The sequence below is a fragment of the Schistocerca serialis genome, chromosome 8, assembly GCF_023864345.2.
Source record: "Schistocerca serialis cubense isolate TAMUIC-IGC-003099 chromosome 8, iqSchSeri2.2, whole genome shotgun sequence".
Classification (NCBI taxonomy): domain Eukaryota; kingdom Metazoa; phylum Arthropoda; class Insecta; order Orthoptera; family Acrididae; genus Schistocerca; species Schistocerca serialis.
Window position 1 is genome coordinate 435745669 of NC_064645.1, and position 24575 is coordinate 435770243.

The following is a 24575-nucleotide window of genomic DNA, read 5'->3' on the forward strand; positions in this document are numbered from 1 at the left end:
ATGAGAGATAGTTGAAGTTCTGATGGAAGGTGTGGTTGTATTTTAGGACTGTACTCTGTTCAAAATACTGTTAAATTACTACTAACTAGGATGCAGTGGGGCGAAGATCACATGGGAGCATGGTACACATTCAGCCAATCCCATGAGACCAGTGGCTGTGGCCAACAATCACAATTGCCAAACCTTCTCTACACCACCACTTCTAATCTGCATTATGGTTAAAGTTGACTGAGTAAGGTAGCACAGTGGTTAGCACACTGGACTTGTATTTGGGAGAACCATGGTTCAAATCTCCACCAGTCATCCAGATTTAGGTTTTTAGTGATTTCCTTGTATCACTCCAGGTAAATGCCTGGATGGTTCCTGTCAAAATGACACAGCTTATTTCCTTCCAAATCCTTAATGCGAGCTTGTGCTTCATCTTTAATGACCACACTGTCAATGGAACATTAAACTCAAATTTTCCTTCCTTCCTGTTTCCTTGAGGTTGAGGCACCTTCCTGTCCTCGTCATTTGTTGGGCACTGTGACTCTTTTTGTTTTCATTTAGTATGGTTCCTGGAGTCTTTCTTTTAGTTTTTGTTTGTTGTGTAATGCTGAACAGTGTCAGAAGCAGGTGTGCTAGATGGTATGAGTGGGAACACTGAACACCATTCAATTAGGGGATTGCCATATGAAGTAATTGAGAGAAAAGTTTTTTGTTTTGTGTGTCTACTTTTAGAGAGAAGACTTCAATGGAACCTCATATATCTCCTTTAACAAGGTGGTTGAAAGAGCTGATACAGCTTTGAATACAAACAAAAACACTACAATACTGTAAGGATTGGCAAAGAAATGTATTAGTAGGAAAAGGAAGCTGGAAAATCGTCGAAAATGAAAACGTGGGATAAAGTTGTATAGATCAGTGGATTACCAAAATAGCTTATTTGCTGGGAATGTTATATATTAAGTTTATAATTATATTGCAGAAAGGAATATGAGGCACTTAACAAATTATTGATCATGCTTAAGGAAGCAGGTATCTTTCGAGGCATTCAGATGTGATTATTCACAGCTCTGCACAACCTGAGCTTTCATGGCTGACATTTCTCTGGACATAAGATATTGATGGATAGAGAAGACTTAACTGTGTGGTTGGTCAGAAAATGTAATAATAGATTAGCTATAAACTCAGAAATCTGTTTCTCATAATGAAACTGATTTGTCATCAGCCACGCAGTTACATCTTCTCTCTCCATCAATAGCTTATGTCCAGAGAGATGTCAACCATGAAAGTTCAGGTTGCCCAGAGCTGTGAATTATCTCATGTGAATGTTTTGAAAGATACAATGAAGTGCCAAAGAAATTGGTATAGGCATGCATATTCAAATACAGAGATGTATAAACAGGCAGAATAAGGCACTGCGGTCGGTAATGCCTATAGAAGACAACAAGTGTCTGCCGCAGTTGTTAGATCATTCACTGCCGCTACAATGACAGGATATCAGATTTAAGTGAGTTTGAACATGGTGTTATAGTCGGCGCACGAGCGATGAGACACAGCACCACCAAGGTAACGATGATGTGGGGATATTTCCCGTACGACCATTTCACGAGTGTACCATGAATATCAGGAATCTGGTAAAACAACAAATCTCTGACATTGCTGCGGCCGGAAAAAGATCCTGTAAGAATGGGACCAACGACGACCGAAGAGAATCGTTCGACGTGACAGAAGTGCAACCCCACCAATAATTGTTGTAGATTTCAATGCTGGGCCATCAGTAAATCTCAGCATGTGAACCATTCAATGAAATATCATCAATATGGACTTTCGGAGCCAAAGGCCCACTCGTGTGCCCTTGATGACTGCACAACACAAAGCTCTACACCTCGTCTGGTACTCAACACTGATATTGGACTGTTGATGACTGAAAACATATTGCCTGGTTGGATGAGTCTCATTTGAAATTGTATCGATCAGATGGATGTGTACATGTATGGAGACAACCTCATGAATCCATGGACCCTGCATCTCAGCAGGGGACTGTTGTTAAAGTTGGTGGAGGCTCTGTAATGGTGTGGTGTGTGTGCAGTTGGAGTGATATGGGACCCCTGATATGTCTAGATATGATTCTGACATGTGACATGACACGTACATAAGCATTTTGTCTGATCATCTGCATCCATTCACATCCATTGTGCCTACCAACAGACTTCGGCAATGCCTGCGGGACAACGCGACACCCCACACATCCAAAATTGCTACAGAGTGGATCCAGGAGTATTCTTCTGCACTTAAACACTTCTGCTGGTCACCAAAGTCCCCAGACATGGACATTATTGAGCATATCTGGGATGTCTTGCAATGTGCTGTTCACAAGAGATTTCCACCCCCTCGTACTCTTAAGGATTTATGGACAGCCCTGCAGGATTTGTGGTATCTGTTCTCTCCAGCACTACTTCAGAAATTAGTTGAGTCCATGCCACGTTGTGTTGCAGCACTTCTGTGTGCTCGCAGGGGCCCTACACAATATTAGGCAGATGTACCAATTTCTTTGGCTCTTCAGTATACTTGCTTCCTTAAGCATGATCAATAATTTGTTAAGTGTCACATATTCCTTTCTGCAGTATAATCATAAACGTAATATATTATATTCCCAGCAAATAAGCTATTTTGGTAATCCGCTGACCTGTACAGTGTATTCCCAAGTTTTCCTGTTCAATGATTTTCCAGCTTTCTTTTCATTCTCATACGTATCCTTGTCTGCCTTTACAGTACTGAAGTGTTTTTGTTTATATTTAAAGCAGCAGCAGCTCTTTCAACCGCCTTGTTAATGAAGACAAACAAGCTTCCATTAAAGTTTTCTTTCTCAAAATAGATTCACAAAATGCAAACACTTTCTCTTGACCACTTCACATAGCTCTCCCCCTCCTCACCCCCTCTCCCCCCCCCCCCCCCTCGAGGGAACAGTGTTCAACATTTCCACTCATAACTGTTAACACCCTGGCTTCTGATATTGTTCAGCATCAAACAACACACAAAAAATAAAATAATAATTCCTGCAACTATGAGAGCTCTTCACTTGCAACTGGAAGAAGCATTATGTATCACAGTAACTCAGATTACCTCACGTTAGAACTCTGTGACACAGTTCTACATCAGAGCTGATGAAAATATGATTTATTCTTAAGATTTTGTTTGTGTAATATATACTCTTAGTTTCAGTGACAAAAAAGTTTCCCATTTGTCAGAAAATCACTAACTTTGTCAGGAAATGCATTTTTGTAAGCATTCTTTACATCAACTTAAAAATTTGTTGCTGTAAATAAGTCTATGAGGAAAACAGAATCAAGTTCTTCAAGAACACCTTGATGCCAGTTTCATCTTTGTACATTAAATAATTCAGAAGGTTAACTAAATCAAATGAAATATAAAGTTTTAAGTTCCATGTGAGATATGGCAGCTTTTTTCCACTTATCAATATCCACATACATACTCCATAAACCACTATATGGAGTGTGGCGGAGGGTACCTAGTATCATTAAGTCATTTCCTTTCCTATTCCACTCACAAATAGAGAGAGGGAAACACAGCTGTGTATATGCCTCTGTACGAGCCCTAATATATCTTGTCTACCTTCGTGGTGCTTATGGAGAATGTACGTTTGTGGCAGTAGAATTGAAACTTCCTAGCAGATTAAAACTGTGTGCTTGACTGAGACTCGAACTCGGGATCTTTGCATTTCGGGGGGGCAAGTGCTGGTAGAGGAAGTTTCATATCGGCGCACACTCCCTTGCAGAGTGAAAATTTCATTCTGGCAGTAGAATTGCTCTGCAGTCAGCTTTGAATTCTGGTTCTTTAAATTTTCTGATTAGTGTTCCTCAAAAACACAGTTGCTTTCCATTCAGTGATTCCCATTTGAGTTCCCAAAGCATCTGTGCAATACTTGCATGTTCATCAAACCTACCAATAACATATCTAGCAGCCCACCTCTGAGTTGCTTCAATGTCTTCCTGTAACCTGATCTGATGGGGGTCCCAAACACTTGAGCAGTAATCAAGAATGGGTCACACCAGTTTTCTTTATGTGGTTTCCCTTACAGATGAACTACACTTTCCTAAAATTCTTCCAATAAACCAAATTCAACCATTCACCTTTCCTGCTATCATCCCTATATGCTCATTCCATTTCATATCACTTTGCAACATTATGCCCTGATATTGAAATGACATGACTGTATCAAGCAGTATTCTACCAATGCAGTATTCAAACATTGAGATTATTTTTCCTACTCATCTGCACTATCTTAAATTTTTCCACATTGAGAGTCATCTGTCATTCATCACACCCACGAAACTTTGTCCAAGTTATCTTGTATCCTCCTCCTGTCACTTAACGCCAACACCTTTCCGTACACAACAGCATCATCAGCAAAAAGCCATAGATCGCTGCTCACATATCCGCATTATCCTGCCAAAGTGTCAATCTGCCATGATGTATGATGGTTTTCCATCTCTATCCCAAAAGCGTACATCCCATCCTCCCTCTTAAACAAAATTTTAAAAATTGTATGGCCCTTTTCATGGATAGTGCTATTTACCTTCACAATAACATCAAGCTTGGTAATATAATCCTGCACTGCCAAATGGATAGTCCTCTCTTGGCATTGAGACTCCAATGGGCTGTAATTCTTATTTGCCCATCTATCCACTGTGCATACCTTCGCTAATTGGTAAGTGCTTATCTTGACCCCATCCACTGCATTTTATGAACAGGGTATCACATGGAGAATGTGAGACAAATGTAAATAAAATTATTTAATTTATTTTTTGCAGCCAGTTATCCCAATGTTCACACAGAACTTGAGGGAAGCATTTCGCAGTATTGGTCTTGGTGGTCGTCTTTGGTTGAGACTATACAACATCACAAGGTTCCCTCTTGTTCCCATATATGGGGGATTTCCTGTTAAGCTTAAAACCCACATTGGTAAACCAATACCATATGATGGCAGCCTCACACCAGAACAACTGCAGGCTAAGGTAAATTGAATTATTTAAGTGTCAAGTGAATTTTTCTTTGGGGCACAAATACGAAATATCACTTAAATATTGTTTCAATGGTTATTTTTATCCAATAGAGAGACTTTCTCTGTGTAAAAGACACCTATTCAGAAAGAACTCTGCCCTTCCATATAAATGGAGATTTGTTTCTGTTGTCACAACTAAGTTTGTTACCAATGATGTAGGAAAAAGATAGACTGCTACTTACTGCATTTCACTCGGTTTTCCCCACCTCCCTGGTCCATAACCTCCTGGCACTGCACCTTTTGGCACTAGGTCCTGCACATTCCACCAGAAAGCACTCCTCTCTCCCCCTACCCTTGCACTGCTGTCCCTTCCCCTTCCCCTTCCCTACCCTCTTCAGATTGCTGTTTCTGTCCCACATGTTGTTGCATTATGGCTCGAGCTGCTGGAGTTAGCAGTCATGTGTGCATGAGGCTTGCTTGCTTGTGTGAATAAATTGTGTGTATTCCTCATTTTGTGATGAAGGCTGTGGCTAATAGCTTATGCCTAAGTGTCTTATAATTCTGTCTGTCTGCAACTTAATAAGTTATCTTTACAATAAGAGGTCATCTTTGCACTAAGTAGCAATCTATCTTTTCCTAAATTGTTGATATTGCTACCAGGAATTTCCATTGTTTTGTTATGTTATTTTATGTTTCGTTATGTTATTTTATGTTATGTTATGTTATTTTATTTTATGTTATGTTATTTTATGTTATGTTATTTTATGTTATGTTATGTTATTTTATGTTATGTTATGTTATTTTATGTTATGTTATGTTTGCTAGCTCTGGAACAAATGTAATGAACTTTCTGTTTTCAAATTTTCTGTTTGAGAGTTGTGTTTAATGCCATTTAAGGATTCTTTTATCTAGTTTACTATATTTTGTGTGGTTTTACAGAAAAATCAATGCTATCTCAACTTATTATTGTTATGATAATGTTCTAGCTATAATTTATTAGTCTGGGAATACGAAAGGAGTTATTTAAGTTGTTGGAAATTCTTTGGTTTCTAATAGGTTAAGTACTAAATTTAGAAACAATTATTATGTTTGAAAAAATCTGTATGCCTAAATTTGTAAGTAAACAACACATTTCTGCAGCATTTTTCATGCTGCGTGTAAGTCGTAAGTTTATAGTTGTTCTTTTTGGTAATTGCTGATTTGGTTTCTCTACAGATAGCTTCTGCTTTGGAAGATCTTATCCGGAAGCACCAGCGGACACCTGGAAGTATTTTAAGGGCACTAAAGGAACGAGTTTATGAAACGCCTAAAGAAAAAGAAACATAATACCTTTTCTTTTCTATTTGCAGTGGATTAGTGACAGATTTTGAACAACGATGGAGTATTATATCTACTTACTGCCATTTATAAATGCTAAAAAAATGAGAAAGAGGCAACTCTTCATTGGTGGTGTTTTTATGAATTATAATTAATTCTCATTGTGATGTGTTATTTTCACACTAACTCGTGCATTAGAAATATATAAAAGAGCCTGATCTTAATTTGATGTGTGTGGAAACACTGTGCTTGATTTAATTTATATTATTTTTGGAACTGGTGTAAGCTGGTCTTACATGTCTTGTTTTATCATAAAGAAAGGATGATCATTGAGTTTTTCTATCAGGTGATGAATGTTTACATTTTAGCACTTTTTCCCCTCTCTTTGTGTCAGTGGTGTAGATTTTTCATGAGCTTGATTTAAACATTATATTCTTCTATGTGTAATACATGTTTCGGAAACAGTATTTTGCTTCATCATTGATGTAACAAAAATACAAGAAATGCATAGCTATGCATCTTAAAACAAAGAAGCAAAGCTCCTGCTTTTCATTTATACATGTTCTTATAATTTATTTGCTGCCCTAAAGCAATTGTCTCTTGAAGTATTCACACAACAAAAAGTAATTTTGTGATGTATTCATGATGAAGCTAACATCAAATTGATTTTGATGATTAGTAATACAAATTACAATTATGTTGTCTAATGAATGGTTCATTAATATTGATTAAAAATTAATTGGTGAATAGCCTTTTGTCCTTGAAGTATTGGAATCAAATGAGATTCTCATGTCCAAAATTCATTTAAAAAATGTGTAAAAAGAGCTTGTAGGTGTCTGAAATAGTGTACATTCAAGAATGGCATAAACAATAAAAATGAAATCTTAAACTGTGAAATGTGATATTACAGTGTGGAACTGCATGACAAAAAATTAAGATAGAGAAATGAGACTCTGGTATATAGTCTATTTTGCATGATTACATCCAGCAGTAAGCCGTTGAAATTACTATGAAAAACTACTCAGTAGTAGAAATACGTGTTAACAAAGAAAACAGAATGAGGAGGAAGAAAAAATGTACACATTTTTTTTCTGTTATTTGAGTTCCCGATACTTTTCCTCCTGCTTTGTCACCAGCACCAGTGTGTGTGGACTGATTTTCACAACATAGCCCTCAGATGCTGCAAGGCACCATAACTTGTATCCGTGACAAATAGGTTTTCCCCTTATGAATTGTTTCATTCTGTTATGTCCACAGTAGGACTCCCTGGCTTCATCTAAAGAGAAAACTGCCCTATTGGCTGAACGTGTTGCAGAAATATGGTGTTGAGGATCAATTTTCTACATTTTATTACTTGGATCTGTAGTAGTGTTATCTTTGAAAATGTAGAAAGTGATGGATTTTTTCAAACCTGTTTCAACTGAGTGAATTACTTACAAGACAGTTGTAAATATCTGCCCTTGTTTCCCAATACATTCATCTAAAAGGGGCTGTATTGTAATTTGCAAGAATAAGAATGCCAAAATATTTATGTAATTCATCAGGAGAACGTTGATAGTCTAAACATCCTTTCTGAGTATCATATTTGACTCTCTCTTTACAGATGTACTCCATAAATTCTTCATTAAAAACTTCTTTGAATGTGTCTATAGGCATCTTATGAAACTGCTTCATTTCAGCTGCAAGAAAAGGCATTTATGTGAAATCTACTTGACTGCCAACATTCATAGTATTCAGTTTCTTTGATTGCTCTGGTGGTGTGTTGTTATCCTCATTGTTCCTGTCTGTCACAGGCTGCTCAACAACATCATTCCTGTTTCCTTCTGCAATGGCTTGCATTTCCATTCGCTGCAAAAGGTCTCCTGTACCAATGACACTGAAACTAATGTGTCTTTCGTCACTAGGAGCATCATTACATTCAGAATCATTTCCATCATGTGGTGGAAGGAGGACTAAATCCAGCTCAACTGCTCATTCTATTCCACCGCTGACATTATTTTCATCACTGAGGCTCTCAAGCATTTTTAGAATCTCTTCTGCATTTTGAGGATCATCTGGATTATAATAGTATTCATTTTACATGCCAATAAAGTATACTACCTAAGAATTTTGCAAAATGACCTCTGCAAGCAATTGCATCAAATATTGTACTCCAAAAAGTAAAAAAAGGAATTTTAACTGAGTTAGGTATAAAGGTAGCGACAGTTATCATACAACAATGTATTATTGTATTACTGAAGCCTAGAAAAAGCTTTTATAACCAGAAACAACATAGTGTTCAATTGTTTCTGTGAGTAATACTAAAACAAGAACAAGCCAAACATTAGTATTAATATAAGCAGCTTCAGTATAGGATAAAATTCTTACCTATTACACATTATTTTGCCAGTTCACAGTAATACTAAGAGGAAATGACTTACTGTGCCATTATGGTATTTTCGTTTCACTGGGAATACCATTGTTATGGAGCAGCATCTGCAGGATGTCCACAAAAACAATTGTAAGCAGTCTACACTGTTCTATCTAGTGGTGACAGTAAAATCAAAACAAATGTGTAACATATGTTAAAACACAATGTGGGCATTAATCGGTTAATAAGCTTAGGAAACACTACATGATCAAGATTATGTACATGGTTTCTTGTGCAGGCTCCCTATTGTTTGTATGAATTCACCTGAAGTGGATAATGTAATGATTCCTTATATGTGGCACTGACTGATTTCTTTCTCTGAAACAAGTCAGACAGACATAATCTGTTCTGTTTCCATGTACTAGTGTGAACTATCGTGATCAGGTCCTGTGGACCATGCACCTTCTTGAGTGATTGCCCCCAGTGGTGTCTGGTCATTGCTCATGCTATGACTCAACCAGCAGTCCAACTTACTGCAGATCTTTCGAAAGCCATCCATCCACTATGTTTGGGGTCTTGCCACAGAACTGGTTCCAGTCATTTTGACAGTTAATATTAATTTTGTTCACTGAATTTTCTTGCTTCTAGCAAGCAAACAGTGCATCCTGCTGACTGTAGACATTGTATTTTTGTTACAGCTCCAATGTTTGGCTGATTGTACATTATGTAGAGTTCAGCATTGTGACAGATTCTTCACTCTGTGTATCAGCAACAGATCCTACAGTTTAAAAAAGCACCTTTCTTTCAAACACTGACAGCTATTGTTACTTGGTGCTTCAGGTAGTAAATCCATATAGTGCAGCTTTGGATACCTTTTTTTATATGTTTAATTTAAAATGTGTTGACAGACTTTTGAAAATGATGATGGAGGTCACAATATGCAGTGGTTGGCAGCTTGTAATCTTGCCTCTGTTCCAACTTGGCTGGAGTGTTCCTGTCTGAATATAGCACCTGATATTTCAATTCTTGGATGTGGGAGTAAGATCTGCCTGCAGTTCAGAAATGTAGAAATGCTTCCAAGGATCCATTTCTGACCATAATTAGCCTCCTGTATTCTTTTTTGTAGTCTTAATTTACTTGCACCTGATTTCAGTGTCTGAGCCACTTCTACCTGTAGTTTTTTCCTTAAGTTAGACAGTAACTGTAAGTCATTGGTATACTCAACCCACTTAATGCTCTCATTTCCTATCTGAATTCTTCTGAACTTTTTAGACATTCTCTTTCATAATCAAGTACAAAGCAAAACTGAATAGTACAGGGGAAAGACTGTCAACCTGTTGTAACCCAATTTTGATTTTTTAATCCTCTTGTCACCTAATTCCACCAACTGAGAAGCTACTTGATTGAGAAATAGCGGGACTGATCACAAAAACTGACAGTGGCCGGGAGAGCAGTGTGCTGACCACATGCCCCACCATATCCACATCCATTGGGCCATAAAGATCTGTTTGGACAGTGTTTTCCTTTCTTGTCTAATTCACTATTATGATTCTGACTGAATTGTCAGCCAGGTGTACTTTTGTAAAGTTCACACACTTTTTATTGAAATCATATCCCTCTAAACATTTGATCATACTCTCTCAGTGGATGCTATCATATACTTTCTTGAAATCAAAAAAAAAGTATATGTAATTCCTATGTTTTCTTCATAATGTGCCATACAGAAAAGATCTAGTCAGTTGTAGATCTCCCTTTGTGAAATCCACCATGATATTCTTCTATAATTATTGGGTCTAGGGGCTTAATTCAACCTAAAAAGGACTTTGAAAATAATTTATAATAAATAATGAGCAATGCAATACCCCAGTAGTTCCAGTATGACTGAATGGGGTAAAAGCAGTTTTGCAGTCTCGTGAAAGCTATTCATACATTAAGTGATTATTAACTTGTGGATTCTCAAAATTATGTCTTCACCACATTTATGGATGATTTCTAATTGAATACCACTTGCTGATTCATATCTTGCTTGGTTTCATCTCTTCCACTGTTGATGGTTCATACTGAGAGTGCATGGTGTGCTCGTTGTGAAAAGAAAACAGTGTTGTTGAGAATGGGCAGTTCAGTAGATTGCTGAAGCACTCCTTTCATGTATTTGCAATCTAAGAGTCATTTGTTGACACCTCTAGTTTAGTGTTTTTATATGAATTTCACAATAGATTTGTGATTTGTTCTTAGAAAGGATATCTTTCTGTAAACATCGTTGCTAACGTATCTCAGAAAAATCTTCATCTGCATCATGTATTACACTTTGAAGAGATATTTTTCTTTCTCCTTGGTGCAGAAAGTGTGCCTGTATGCATTTTCTCAAATGCTGCTTTGAAAAATTGGACACTGTTTAATTTTTCATTGACTTGCTTCCTATTTCCAGCTGCGTTCTCACAGATTTGCTTAAACCACTCCTTTTCGTCACTACTTATTGTTTGATTACTGACTCTTCCCCACATATGAATACACTCTTAATACCTTTCCATTGTTGTTCTGCACCCTGCTCTTCTGCATAAGTCAATATGACAAAACTGTTTTGAATCTTAATTGCAGATCATTTCTACTTCCTTCTTGGGTTTGTTTAACTACATCAGAATACTGCAGTTTCTTTAGATCACTCCTCTTCACTGATTTTAGAAAAGCTACTTTTCACTAAGAAATGTTCAAATCTGCTTTCAACTACACATGAACTTCTGACATTTGTAATCTGGCTCTTAGCTTCAGCTTTGATTGCTATGTGATTTATGTGTTTGACAGTTTTTCCATATGAAGATACTTATGTGCCTTTATATGTATCTTTGTGGAGGTTTTTAGTGCTGCTCACAAATATGCCATATCATGTAGAAAAATTGACAAACCTTGTTCCATTGTTATTAAAATTATCACGAAGTCTATGAAAACTTAGACGACTGAAGTAAAACACAGCCCTTTCACAACTTAGGCATTATAGTTGTCAATGAGGATTCTAATATTAGCTTTCAGGACAGCTTCCACAATGTCTTCCAGCTCTACATAGAAAGTATCTTTCTTCTAGTGTGTACTATCCTATGTAGGTGCGTGACAGTCAACAAAAGTGAAATGTGATATAGCAAATCAAGTAAGAGTACAGAAATTCCTGGATTCACTGTGCTGTAAAATTTTTTAAGTTTGATACACTGTCATTTCTGACATAAAAACCAGTTCCAAATGTGTGTTTAACACCTTCTTCTAAAGTATGGTGGAATCTTCAACAAGTAATGTCCCTGTTCCTTCCAGTCAAACTCCTTGTTTGCTATCATAGGAATTTTTAGTCATTCAGACTCCCCAGCAATTGTTACTGCTGCTCCTGATTTAAATAGTTATTGTACATTCTATATTGTTATTGGAATGTTAAATACTAGCAAAGGTTAGATGAAGAAGTTTTTTTTGTTAATTCAGGGATATGGTAAGTTGTTGTGTTTCACATTTTATATGGGAAAGCTTTACATTGATTTTGCCCTTACATTTCTTTAACCAAGTGTGTCATTGGATATATTTATAAAGCTTCATTGCTGTTTGCCAGAACAAGAAAGTTTTTGGTCTTTTGTTACTAACTAGTGTGGTTAACATTCACTGTTCATATTTGATGTAATTCGATCAACTTCTATTGATACAGTATCCTAATATGATTTATATAATTCATGGCCCCATTTTTTGGGTTACTTCTCATTTCAGTGAGATTTATTGTATGTTATTCCTCATGAATTTATCTGAAAACATTAAAAACAAGCTGAGAAAAAATGAAAGTGTACATCAAAGTCTTTCAGAATGGTGAATCACACCTGGGATGTAGAAAGTGAAGTACTTCATAAAATGGCGGGGTGTGGGGGCTGTAAGTGGGAAGAGTAGTCACATAATAAACCATAGAACTATGTACGAAATCTTAAATGTAGTACAGTCTATGTAACCTCATGTAAGACAGGCACACTGTTACACGCAACTCAGTGGGTCATCTTTGTGGTGAGCAACAATCTATCCTTTTCATGATATTGTTAATATTCCCACTTGGAGTTTCCATTGTTTGATTTAACCATGTGGTAAATGATGGCTGATCATTAAAGTGATATTGTTATTACCAAAACTACATCATGTAAAGAAAAGTGCTTTTACATATTCCCTTTTATGCACCTCCCAACCTAGATACATATTGTTTTAATATCATTCTTTGTATGTTAGTTTCCTCCATAAGGACCATCATCAATTATCATTTTACCTGCATCAATTAGTCTGTTTGGCTTTCTGAGTACAGAAGCAATGGCACTTAGAAATACAAAAAAATCTTTAAGTGGCTCACCTTGTAAAAGTGACTCAGAAGTTTAGCTTGCAAATAAAATGGTACTTGTCTTGTGCTACAGTGGATTATTTTTTTGACACAAAATATTTATTATTTTTGCATTTGATAGTACAGCAAATTCCAAGCCATCATGACATTGAACTCTTCTGTACCTCTATGGGGGTAGACAAAACCTTCTGCCAGTGACCAGCTTGATAGTTAATTAGTTACATGTTCCAAAGTTCATTTGAATGATTCTTTTACTAAAATTATGTAGAACGAGTTTTTTATTAAAATGATGTAGAACGAGTCAGTTTTAGTATATATATGTTATATATAAAAACAAAGATGAGGTGACTTACCGAACGAAAGCGCTGGCAGGTCGATAGACACACAAACAAACACAAACATACACACAAAATTCAAGCTTTCGCAACAAACTGTTGCCTCATCAGGAAAGAGGGAAGGAGAGGGGAAGACGAAAGGAAGTGGGTTTTAAGGGAGAGGGTAAGGAGTCATTCCAATCCCGGGAGCGGAAAGACTTACCTTTGGGGGAAAAAAGGACAGGTATACACTCGCACACACGCACATATCCATCCACACATACAGACACAAGTCTGCTTGTGTCTGTATGTGTGGATGGATATGTGCGTGTGTGCGAGTGTATACCTGTCCTTTTTCCCCCAAAGGTAAGTCTTTCCGCTCCCGGGATTGGAATGACTCCTTACCTTCTCCCTTAAAACCCACTTCCTTTCGTCTTCCCCTCTCCTTCCCTCTTTCCTGATGAGGCAACAGTTTGTTGCGAAAGCTTGAATTTTGTGTGTATGTTTGTGTTTGTTTGTGTGTCTATCGACCTGCCAGCGCTTTCGTTCGGTAAGTCACCTCATCTTTGTTTTTATATATAATTTTTCCCACGTGGAACGTTTCCTTCTATTATATTAGTATATATATGATTAGTGTTAACATTAATGAATACATTTTTTGGCCTTGCTCATGCAGTTATACTTAAAAACTAGTTTTTTTTACAGGCTACCATTTGTTTAAGTAGAAATTCATCAATGGAACAGAAGGAGCTGTCCAGGGGAAATGATTTTAGGTTAGATTTGAAACCTTTTGCTTCCTGTCTGACATTTCATGCTGTGGAGCAAATATTTGAAACTTTTGTTGTTGTTACATATTGAACTCCTTTCTAAGTTATGGACAGCTTTTATCATTGTTAATAAAGGTCATTTTTTCCTCTGATGTTCTTCTCAAATTGTGATGAATTTCATTAGAAGATATAACTTCTTAAAAGAGATCCCTATGTGATGACCGTGAGTGAACACCACATATTGTTCCAGTTGCCAACTTTTGTGCAATCAGTGCTTTCTTTGTAAGTGATGAGTTAGCCCAATAAATTATTCCACAGGACATTATTGAATGTAAATATGCAAAATATGTCAGAGGTTGGTTCATATGTTTCCAAGATTAGCAATTATACACAGAGCAAAAGTAGCTGAACATAGTTGTCTGAGAAGCTCTGTAATATGCTTCTTCCAGTTCAAGTTTTCATCAGTAAGTAAACTAAAAAATTTGGATCATTTCACCGTATTTACTGACTCCTGTTCATGTGCTACATGAGTTGTTTATATGACCTTATTTCTTGTATAGAATTGAATAAACTGTAGGTTTTTTTCCAAATTGAGGTAGAGTTCATTTTCAGAGAGCCTCTTAATATTTTTTTGAAAAACATCATCAATCTCTTCTGTTGCTTTCTCTCCAATAGTATTTATTATAACACTTGTCTGCAAAAAGTACCAATTCTGCTTGTTGAATGTTAAGTGGTATGCCATTCACAGCTAGTTTAAATAACTGTGCAGTTCATCTGTAGAGAGCCAGTTATATCTTACGCAGTTTCTGCCAAGGTGTTTATTAAAAGCTCATTAGGTAGTTACAGAAAACACAAGTCTGAATATTTAACAGTCAGTATATATGGAAATCATAGTAACTAACATCCATTTGTACAGTATTAGAATGTACTTCCTCCCTGGCAGCATTTACAGGGCAATTCTCTCTTGTCATTATCAGTATGATGTGTGTGGAAAGTAAGTTAGAAAAATAATGTAATATTACAGTAACAGAAAGCTTCAGGTGGTAACAAATAACTGACAGGACTTGGTAGCAGTGGCCATGACAGCAAAGCTGGTGATTACTGTTTAGGTGTGAGTTTTAAACACATACATATATAGGAAATCTGGATATTGTCATTATGATTAATATAAGTATGGGACATTATTACGATTTTAAGAATGCCTCTGATTATATGAACAGAAGATGGACTTCCTGACATAAAAGGCACCAAAATTTGCACAAGTACCCTGAAAGATGCAAGGATTTTTCATATAGTCACTGTACTTACTGCTGTCCCGTTGCAGGTAAAAGTCACTTCTTCAGAGGGGGAGCCACTGGAGAGGTGCACACATGATGTGAGGGCACATCTGCAGTATTCATTTTCCTGCACCACAGGCCCAAAACCAGTAGCTCAAGGAGGGGTGTATAAATACTGGAAGACTTGTATAGCAGACATCCAAAATTAAGTGGGAGTGATGGAATCATTTGTTGCAGTAGACAAATGCTGAAAATACATACTTCTAGTTCCTACCTTTCAGAATGTAATTACAGAAACTGACTGGTGTGTAGCTGCCGACCACTCTATTGTGGCTTCCTACCATCGGCTATCTTTTTCTAATCAAATTAAGAGGTACCATGTGTGTCTGTTTCTATTACATTTCCTTCATCCCTTTTTTGTTACTTCTCATTGTGTATTTTATTATCTTTCTGTTTGTGTTCTGCTTAAGAAAATTCTCACATTCCTTCACACGTCCAGCTGCCCAACTGCTAGTGATGGAAACAGTCAAATCCTCTGTGTTTCTGAGCCCCTTTGCTGCAGTAAGTTGTTGATTCTATTATGTGGCCCCTTGTTTTTTCCTATGGACTAGAGTCCTGTGTTGTTCGTTTGTGTAGTTGGAATTTTAAAGGTGTCACTGATTCTTCAGTTTAGCACTGTTGTGAATTCCAGGATTATACAAATTTCAAGATGATTTACTCAGTCTCTGCTTTCACAAATTGTCATTATACATGCCAACATTTGCATGTTCCAATTATGCTTTCCCAGGAAGTGCATTTCTTCAACACTCTTCTCTCTTTCCTGAAGTAGTCCATTGTAGTTAAATATGTTTTAGAAATGAATATAGGCTGTAATGTGTATGTTTAAAAACTGGAACTATCTAAGTACATAACTGTAAACTTGGTCTTTAATTGCAAGGTGATAATCAAATTGAATGTGCAGAAATGAATTTTTTAATGTCATGCTTATAATAGATCACAAATTTCCAGGTGTGGCTCAAAATATTATTTTTTGCATGTGCAGATATTCTACCTGAGATATGTGATTACTGTAGTTTATCAATTCAGTATTACATTCCCAGACATTGACATTATTGTCTGAAGGTGTGAATTTTATATTATGTATCTGAAAGTGTTCTGTCCTTTTCTGCTACAGTATTTTTCTATTTTTAGGACTTGATAGTCATGTAATTTAGTAGTCATGATCTGAAATAATTGCGGATAACAAAATTTTTTTGTCCTTTAATCCTTTAATGAGGCTCACTTCATGGATTTTGTTTCTCTGATGGTGTTTCGATTTTGTAAATTTTTTTTTTTTTTTATAGATATTCTTGTGTTATCTGTTGGGAATAATGATATCTTGATTCTATGTAAGAATTTTGTCTTTTTTTAAAAAAAATTGTATAATGATCTAAGACGTAGACAATAGGGAAAAGATCTCCTCACTTCACTTACAGGAGAAGAGTAGTAATCTCAAGTAGTTCAGAACATGGTATTGCAAATGTACCAAGGCATCTTGTAAACTGTTATTTAAGAAGTAAATTACATAACATTAACTTCAGCTATTATTGAAAATCAAATATTTTCACAAGCACTGATATTTCTGAAGTTCTGTTTGTAAAATACAAGCACTGAAGCTTGTTTGGTAGATGTTTTTGTACTGGTTTGTTTTATAGCTGTGATATCTTTTATGTGATGTGTCAATAGTGAAACATTTTTCTTTTGTGCATTTGTGTTGGATACTAACAGACTACAGAAAATGATTATTTTGTTTTTCTTTATTTCTTTGGCACCTTTGTGCAATATTGTATAAGAGAGAAGCCTATATTTTTGTATGTAATGATATGGATACATCATTCACCTCTGTTATCATGAGGGTATGGCATATTTTATTGTTATGTTATTACTGTAGTAAGAGGTTTTGTTGTTATAGACTGATGTAACAAATTTTTATTGGGAAATTTGTGACGAGTATTATATGAATGAATTTGGATAAAGACACCAGTATTATTTGTTTCACTAGTGACTTCTTTCTTAATGTAATGAAGTATTAATAGTATCTGGGAAGTAGTAGTTGTCTCATGTACCACACCATGTATACTTTTTCAGTTTCCGCATATTATATTCAGACTGTGTGGAGCAGAAGTAAAATAGATGGCTATACACTCTCCTTTGTACTATTCAAGATGTCTCAAAACTCACTGTCTATTTAGGGAAATATGGAGCAGATACCTACACTTTACTGCACCAAACCAATTATTTTTATCTAAAGAAGATTTTAGCTTTTTCTGTTATAAGTCAGCATTCTGTTTCTCTATTTACATGAGCATATTTAATACACGGGGCAAAATGAGTCTTAAGTTGTTCACATTTGTACATTTTGTTCAACAATGTAAACAGTATGTGTGATCCAGCATTAGCTGTGGGAAAGGTGACATGAAGAGTGTGGGTATCACATAATTAAAAGAGAAACATCCAGCAGTTTCTCTTTATTGAGTGTGGGTGTTCTTTCTCACTAACTTCCCACACCCTGGGCCCGAACATCTTACCATTCCCAACTGCCAGACATCTTTCCTCTTTCACCACCCTGTCAGCCCAAGAAACACATTTTTAGTCTGTGTGTGCATGTGTTTCAGTTGAGTTTTTGCAAGGAAAATTAGTTGTTAGCTCCCTATGTCAAATAGTTGTTAGCTCACCATGACAAAATAGACTTGACATACTTGCTAGATAGTAGCAACCTAGAGCAAAATACTGAGAACTGTCTGAGGAAAATTAGTATCATTCCCACCACAATAAAGCTGAGAGGAATGATTTTCTCTAATGGAATGCAACCACAGCTGACACACTTTCAGGCAAACCACGGTCTACAATTGTTTGCTAAGGCCTGGCTACAGCTGCTGAGGCTGTGCCAGCACTACTGATGCATCCAACTGCCGTCTTAATTTTTTCAATTGGTAACTGTCACAAACATTTCTAGTGTCTTTTAAGCAAAGCCTACAGAAAAAGCATTATTGTTAAAGAAAGCTGGCTCAAAGGCTTTCAGAACAAATAGTTCTTTCAGCCATAGAAATGAGGTAAAGGAGTGGCCTAAAGGCTATATGTAAAACTCTCTCAAAAAGAGATAGCAGAATAAGACTAAATGTAAATATGCCATTTAGTCTTTCTTTTGAAATACACTTGTATGCTGGCCTTAATTAATTTAAATAAATTAAAATGTAGGCATCATGTGTTTGGAGATATCACATGGAAAGTGCTACATACTGCTTTTATGAGGAGGTGATTCTTCAGTGTGGTAACAACATGACTATATACACTACTGTCCATTAAAATTGCTACACTAAGAAGAAATGCAGATGATAAACAGGTATTCATTGGACAAATATATTATACTAGAACTGACATGTGATTACATTTTCACGCAATTTGGATGCATAGATCCTGAGAAATCAGTACCCAGAACAACCACCCCTGGCCGTAATAACGGCCTTGATACGCCTGGGCATTGAGTCAAACAGAGCTTGGATGGTGTGTACAGGTACAGCTGCCCATGCAGGTTCAACACGATACCACAGTTCATCAAGAGTAGTGACTGGCGTATTGTGATGAGCCAGTTGCTCAGCCACCATTGACCAGACGTTTTCAGTTGGTGAGAGATCTGGAAAATGTGCTGGCCGGGGCAGCAGTCGAACATTTTCTGTATCCAGAAGGGCCCGTACAGGACCTGCAACATGAGGTCATGCATTATCCTGCTGAAATGTAGGGTTTCGCAGGGATCGAATGAAGGGTAGAGCCACGGGTCGTAACAATCTGAAATGTAACGTCTACCCTTGTTCAAAGCGCCATCAATGCGAACAAGAGGTGACGGAGACGTGTAACCAATGGCAGCCCATACCATCACGCCAGGTGATACGCCAGTATGGCGATGACGAATACATGCTTCCAATGTGCGTTCACCACGATGTCACCAAACACAGATGCAACCATCATGATACTGTAAACAGAACCTGGATTCATCCGAAAAAATGACGTTTAGCCATTCGTGCACCCAGGTTCGTCGTTAAGTACACCATCGCAGGTGCTCCTGTCTTGGATGCAGCGTCAAGGGTAACCGCAGCCATGGTCTCTGGGCTGATAGTCCATGCTGCTGCAAATGTCATCGAACTGTTCGTGCAGATGGTTGTTGTCTTGCAAACGTCCCCATCTGTTGACTCAGGGATCGAGACATGGCTGCACAATCTGTTACAGCCATGCAGATAAGATGCCTGTCATTTCGACTGCTAGTGATACGAGGCCGTTGGGATCCAGCACGGCGCTCTGTATTACCCTCCTGAACCCACCGATTCCATATTCTGCTAACAGTCATTGGATCTCGACCAACGCGAGCAGAAATGTCGTGATATGATAAACCACAATCGCGATAGGCTACAATCCGACCTTTATCAAAGTCGGAAATATGATGGTACGCATTTCTCCTCCTTACATGAGGCGTCAGAGCAATGTTTCACCAGGCAACGCCGGTCAATTGCTGTTTGTGTGTGAGAAATCGGTTGGAAACTTTCCTCCGGCGCCAATCTCGTGTGAATGCTCTGAAAAGCTAATCATTTGCGTATCACAGCATCTTCTTCATGTCGGTTAAATTTCGCAACTGTAGCATGTCATCTTCATAGTGTAGCAATTTTATTGGCCAGTAGTGTATAACTTGTCTGATATCAGCAGCTGTGCAAACTATTCATTCAAGCTGTGAAAGGATGGGTAGGAGTAAAGCCACGTGTTGAATTTGATAAGTGTTGTATATGTGAACTACAAGGCACATCATAATTGCCACTCAGTACAAACTTATTAACTACTGCAAAACTTTAGCTTGGATATAGTGTTCAATAAGAAAGGTAATTACTTAGTAATATGAGGGTGTGCTGAAAAGTAATGCCCATATTTTTTTATGTGAAAACTTTTAAAACTTTCTAAATAAAACATCAGCATTCTAAATAAAATGTCAGCATTCTACATTTTTATTCTTCATGTCTACATGTTTTTTTTTTTTTCCTCAACATAATCACCCTGGCAGTGAACACGTTTCTCCTAACAAGAGACCAGTTTGAATATGTCGTGTTAAAATGTTTGACTTTGTAGAAGGGGCCACAACTTCACCTTGAAGTGTAGCCATACTTACTTGTGTTAATATGCCTCTGGTAACTGCGCCTCTGTCGAATAAGGCTGAAAAGTAGTTGTTTGAAGCAGGCGATTTTAAATGATGTGGTCCACACTAGGCTCTCATCCAAGATCTTCTATATTGACATTGTTCAAGTTCAGTAACTTAACACTGAAGTGACCCAAACGTTTGTGTGTGGCAAGTAAAGCATTAATTCAGTCACTGAATATAGTTTTCAAGTCACTGTCCTTGAAATCGAGCATTCATATATAATTCAGAAATAACACAGTCCACAATCCATTACTATTGGCACAGAAAATATTATTGAGTATTAACACAATTCATGAATCTAATTATGAGTTCACAACCAATCATCGAAAAAACAGTCAATATATAAAGACTTTGAAAAAGAATTTAAATAAAACTCAGCACCTTCTTATGACTTGTGATTTGTTATAACTTGTCTGCATACATTGTGCAATAAGTTTTGGGCACAGGTCTTGCTCACATCATACCTATCTGCAGACTGACTAAAATGGCTTCCAAAATGTTCCTTTGTTGCCCAATGTCTTTTTATGAGTTACAGTTTGCTGCTAGATGTCCAAGCAAAAACAGCAACAGATGCCAGGGCCAAGATATGTTTCATTGTAATTATCTGAAAGCTAAAATAATCTACAGAAAGGAAGTAGCTAGAAGCAGCAAGAAAGCTTATTATGTTAGGTTCATTTCTAAAGCCTGCAACCCATGCAAAGTGGCCTGGGAACTGGTTAACCAACACAGAAAAAAAAGAGCCCAGTACCATAAACACTTGTGGCGCTGATGATTATAACAAATATTTTATAATGTTGTTGGGAAGAAAGCAGCTGAAGTATTAGATTTAGAAATTGGAATTACAAATATTATAAGCTTTAGCAATAGTTTTATCTTGACCAGGTGGAAGAAAGTGCTTCCAGAGGTGAATGGTTTAAACACTCTGTTGGCCATATATACGAGGTGCTATCCAAAATTTTCGGGACTGGTGCTGCCATCTGTTGAAAACCTTACCTTTGGACTAATGGTCACCATCACCCTGGAAGTAGTTCCCATCTGCACGTACACGCCGGTCCCAGCGCTTCTGCCACTGGTCAAACGTTTTCTGGAAGTCCTGTTCTTTGACGGTGTTTATCACCACCATCAAAGCTTCTTGAATCCTCTCTAGAGTGTCGAACTGACAGCCTTTCAACTTGATTTTCAGTTTTGGGAACATCGCGAAGTCGCAAGGTGCCAAATCTGGCAAGTACGGTGGGGTGGGGTACAACCGCCATGTTGTTTTGTGCCAAAAAGGTCCTGGTGAACAAGGACGTGTGGCAGGGTGCGTTGTCATGATGCAGCACTCAGTTCCCTTTCTCCAAAGTTCGGGCTGTCATCACGCATGTTTTCACAGAGCTGTCGCAAAATGTCACAGTAGTATGCGGAATTCACTGTTTGGTTGGATGGGATGAATTCCTTGTGCGCAATTCCCTTAGTATCAAAGAAAGCGAAGATCATGCTCTTCATTTTGCTCTTCACCTGTCTCGCTTTTTTGGGTCTTGGATAGTCCAGGCTCTTCCACTAGGACAATTCTTGCTTTGTCTCTGGGTCATAACCGTAAATCCAGCTCTCATCGCCAGTGATAACCTGTGACAAGAAGGTTGGATCATCAGATGCAGTCTGACGAACGTCCGTGCACACTTCAACAAGCTGTGCCTTCTGACTGGCAGTCAAGATCCTTGACACAAATTTTGCGGTGACTTGATGCACGCCCAATTAATCAGTCAACATTCATTGACATGTACCATAACCAATGTCCACTTCATCTGCAAGGTCTTGAATGGTTTGATGTTGATCAGCACGAACCAATTGTTGAAGTTTGGAACAATGTCAGGCGTTGTGCAGCTAATGGGCCTATCAGTGTGAGCATGATCTTCGCTGTCTGTACGGCTGGCCCTGAACCAAGCATGCCACTCAAACACACGCATACGGCTCATGCTCTGTCCCCCAAACACTTGTTGAATCGTTGCAAGGGTCTCCGTAGCACTTTTCTCGAGATTCGCACAGAATTTGATACACGCTGTTCTGTTCGTAGATCCATTGTAAAATCACCACACATCAAACATAGAGTATTACGGAAATCACTGTGGACACACAACACATCGTCTCAGCTGAATGCCACTCCGCACACTGACTCATCAGATGTGCAGCTCTCACCACCTAGTGGTGCAAAGATCTACTACCCCTACTTTCCAGATCACAGCACCAGTTCCGAAAATTTTGGATTCCACCTCGTATATGAACAGGATACTGTATCTGATATTGTTGAACCTTTGGCTGACTTCATTAACCAGTGCCTTGAGGTTAGTGTTTGTCTAGCTTTCTTAAGATGTAAAAATAGTGCCTGTGTATTAAAAAATAGGGGGGGGGGGGAGGGGGGGGGGGTGATTCTAACAGTCCATCCATCTATAGAGCAATTTCCACAATATCTATACTAACAAAGGTGATTGTAACTACACTCCTGGAAATTGAAATAAGAACACCGTGAATTCATTGTCCCAGGAAGGGGGAAACTTTATTGACACATTCCTGGGGTCAGATACATCACATGATCACACTGACAGAACCACAGGCACATAGACACAGGCAACAGAGCATGCACAATGTCGGCACTAGTACAGTGTATATCCACCTTTCGCAGCAATGCAGGCTGCTATTCTCCCATGGAGACGATCGTAGAGATGCTGGATGTAGTCCTGTGGAACGGCTTGCCATGCCATTTCCACCTGGCGCCTCAGTTGGACCAGTGTTCGTGCTGGACGTGCAGACCGCGTGAGACCACGCTTCATCCAGTCCCAAACATGCTCAATGGGGGACAGATCTGGAGATCTTGCTGGCCAGGGTAGTTGACTTACACCTTCTAGAGCACGTTGGGTGGCACGGGATACATGCGGACGTGCATTGTCCTGTTGGAACAGCAAGTTCCCTTGCCGGTCTAGGAATGGTAGAACGATGGGTTCGATGACGGTTTGGATGTACCGTGCACTATTCAGTGTCCCCTCGACGATCACCAGTGGTGTACGGCCAGTGTAGGAGATCGCTCCCCACACCATGATGCCGGGTGTTGGCCCTGTGTGCCTCGGTCGTATGCAGTCCTGATTGTGGCGCTCACCTGCACGGCGCCAAACACGCATACGACCATCATTGGCACCAAGGCAGAAGCGACTCTCATCGCTGAAGACGACACGTCTCCATTCGTCCCTCCATTCACGCCTGTCGCGACACCACTGGAGGCGGGCTGCACGATGTTGGGGCGTAAGCAGAAGACGGCCTAACGGTGTGCGGGACCGTAGCCCAGCTTCTTGGAGACGGTTGCGAATGGTCCTCGCCGATACCCCAGGAGCAACAGTGTCCCTAATTTGCTGGGAAGTGGCGGTGTGGTCCCCTACGGCACTGCGTAGGATCCTACGGTCTTGGCGTGCATCTGTGCGTCGCTGCGGTCCGGTCCCAGGTCGACGGGCACGTGCACCTTCCGCCGACCACTGGCGACAACATCGATGTACTGTGGAGACCTCATGCCCCACGTGTTGAGCAATTCGGCGGTACGTCCACCCGGCCTCCCGCATGCCCACTATACGCCCTCGCTCAAAGTCCGTCAACTGCACATACGGTTCACGTCCACGCTGTCGCGGCATGCTACCAGTGTTAAAGACTGCGATGGAGCTCCGTATGCCACGGCAAACTGGCTGACACTGACGGTGGCGGTGCACAAATGCTGCACAGCTACCGCCATTCGACGGCCAACACCGCGGTTCCTGGTGTGTCCGCTGTGCCGTGCGTGTGATCATTGCTTGTACAGCCCTCTCGCAGTGTCCGGAGCAAGTATGGTGGGTCTGACACACCGGTGTCAATGTGTTCTTTTTTCCATTTCCAGGAGTGTATTATGAAGTATCAACTGTCATGTTATTTTGAAGATGATGTGCACATCCTGCATAACAAACATTGATTTAGAAGAGAGAAA

At 38.7% G+C, this 24575-nt stretch overlaps 1 protein-coding gene across 2 annotated transcripts in view; it reads left to right on the forward strand.

Moving 5' to 3' along the window:
• Positions 1-7178, forward strand: part of LOC126416256 (transmembrane protein 68) — a 127531-nt gene extending 120353 nt beyond the window's left edge. The window contains exons 6-7 of one of the 2 annotated variants that reach the window (XM_050083884.1): positions 4818-5021; positions 6224-7176. In XM_050083884.1, coding sequence (XP_049939841.1) covers positions 4818-5021; positions 6224-6334 — 315 coding nt within the window. In that variant the 3' untranslated portion in view covers positions 6335-7176. Of the gene's footprint in view, positions 1-4817; positions 5022-6223 lie in introns of both variants that reach the window. The other variant, XM_050083885.1, reaches the window with a different exon arrangement.
• Positions 7179-24575: the final 17397 nt, after the last annotated feature.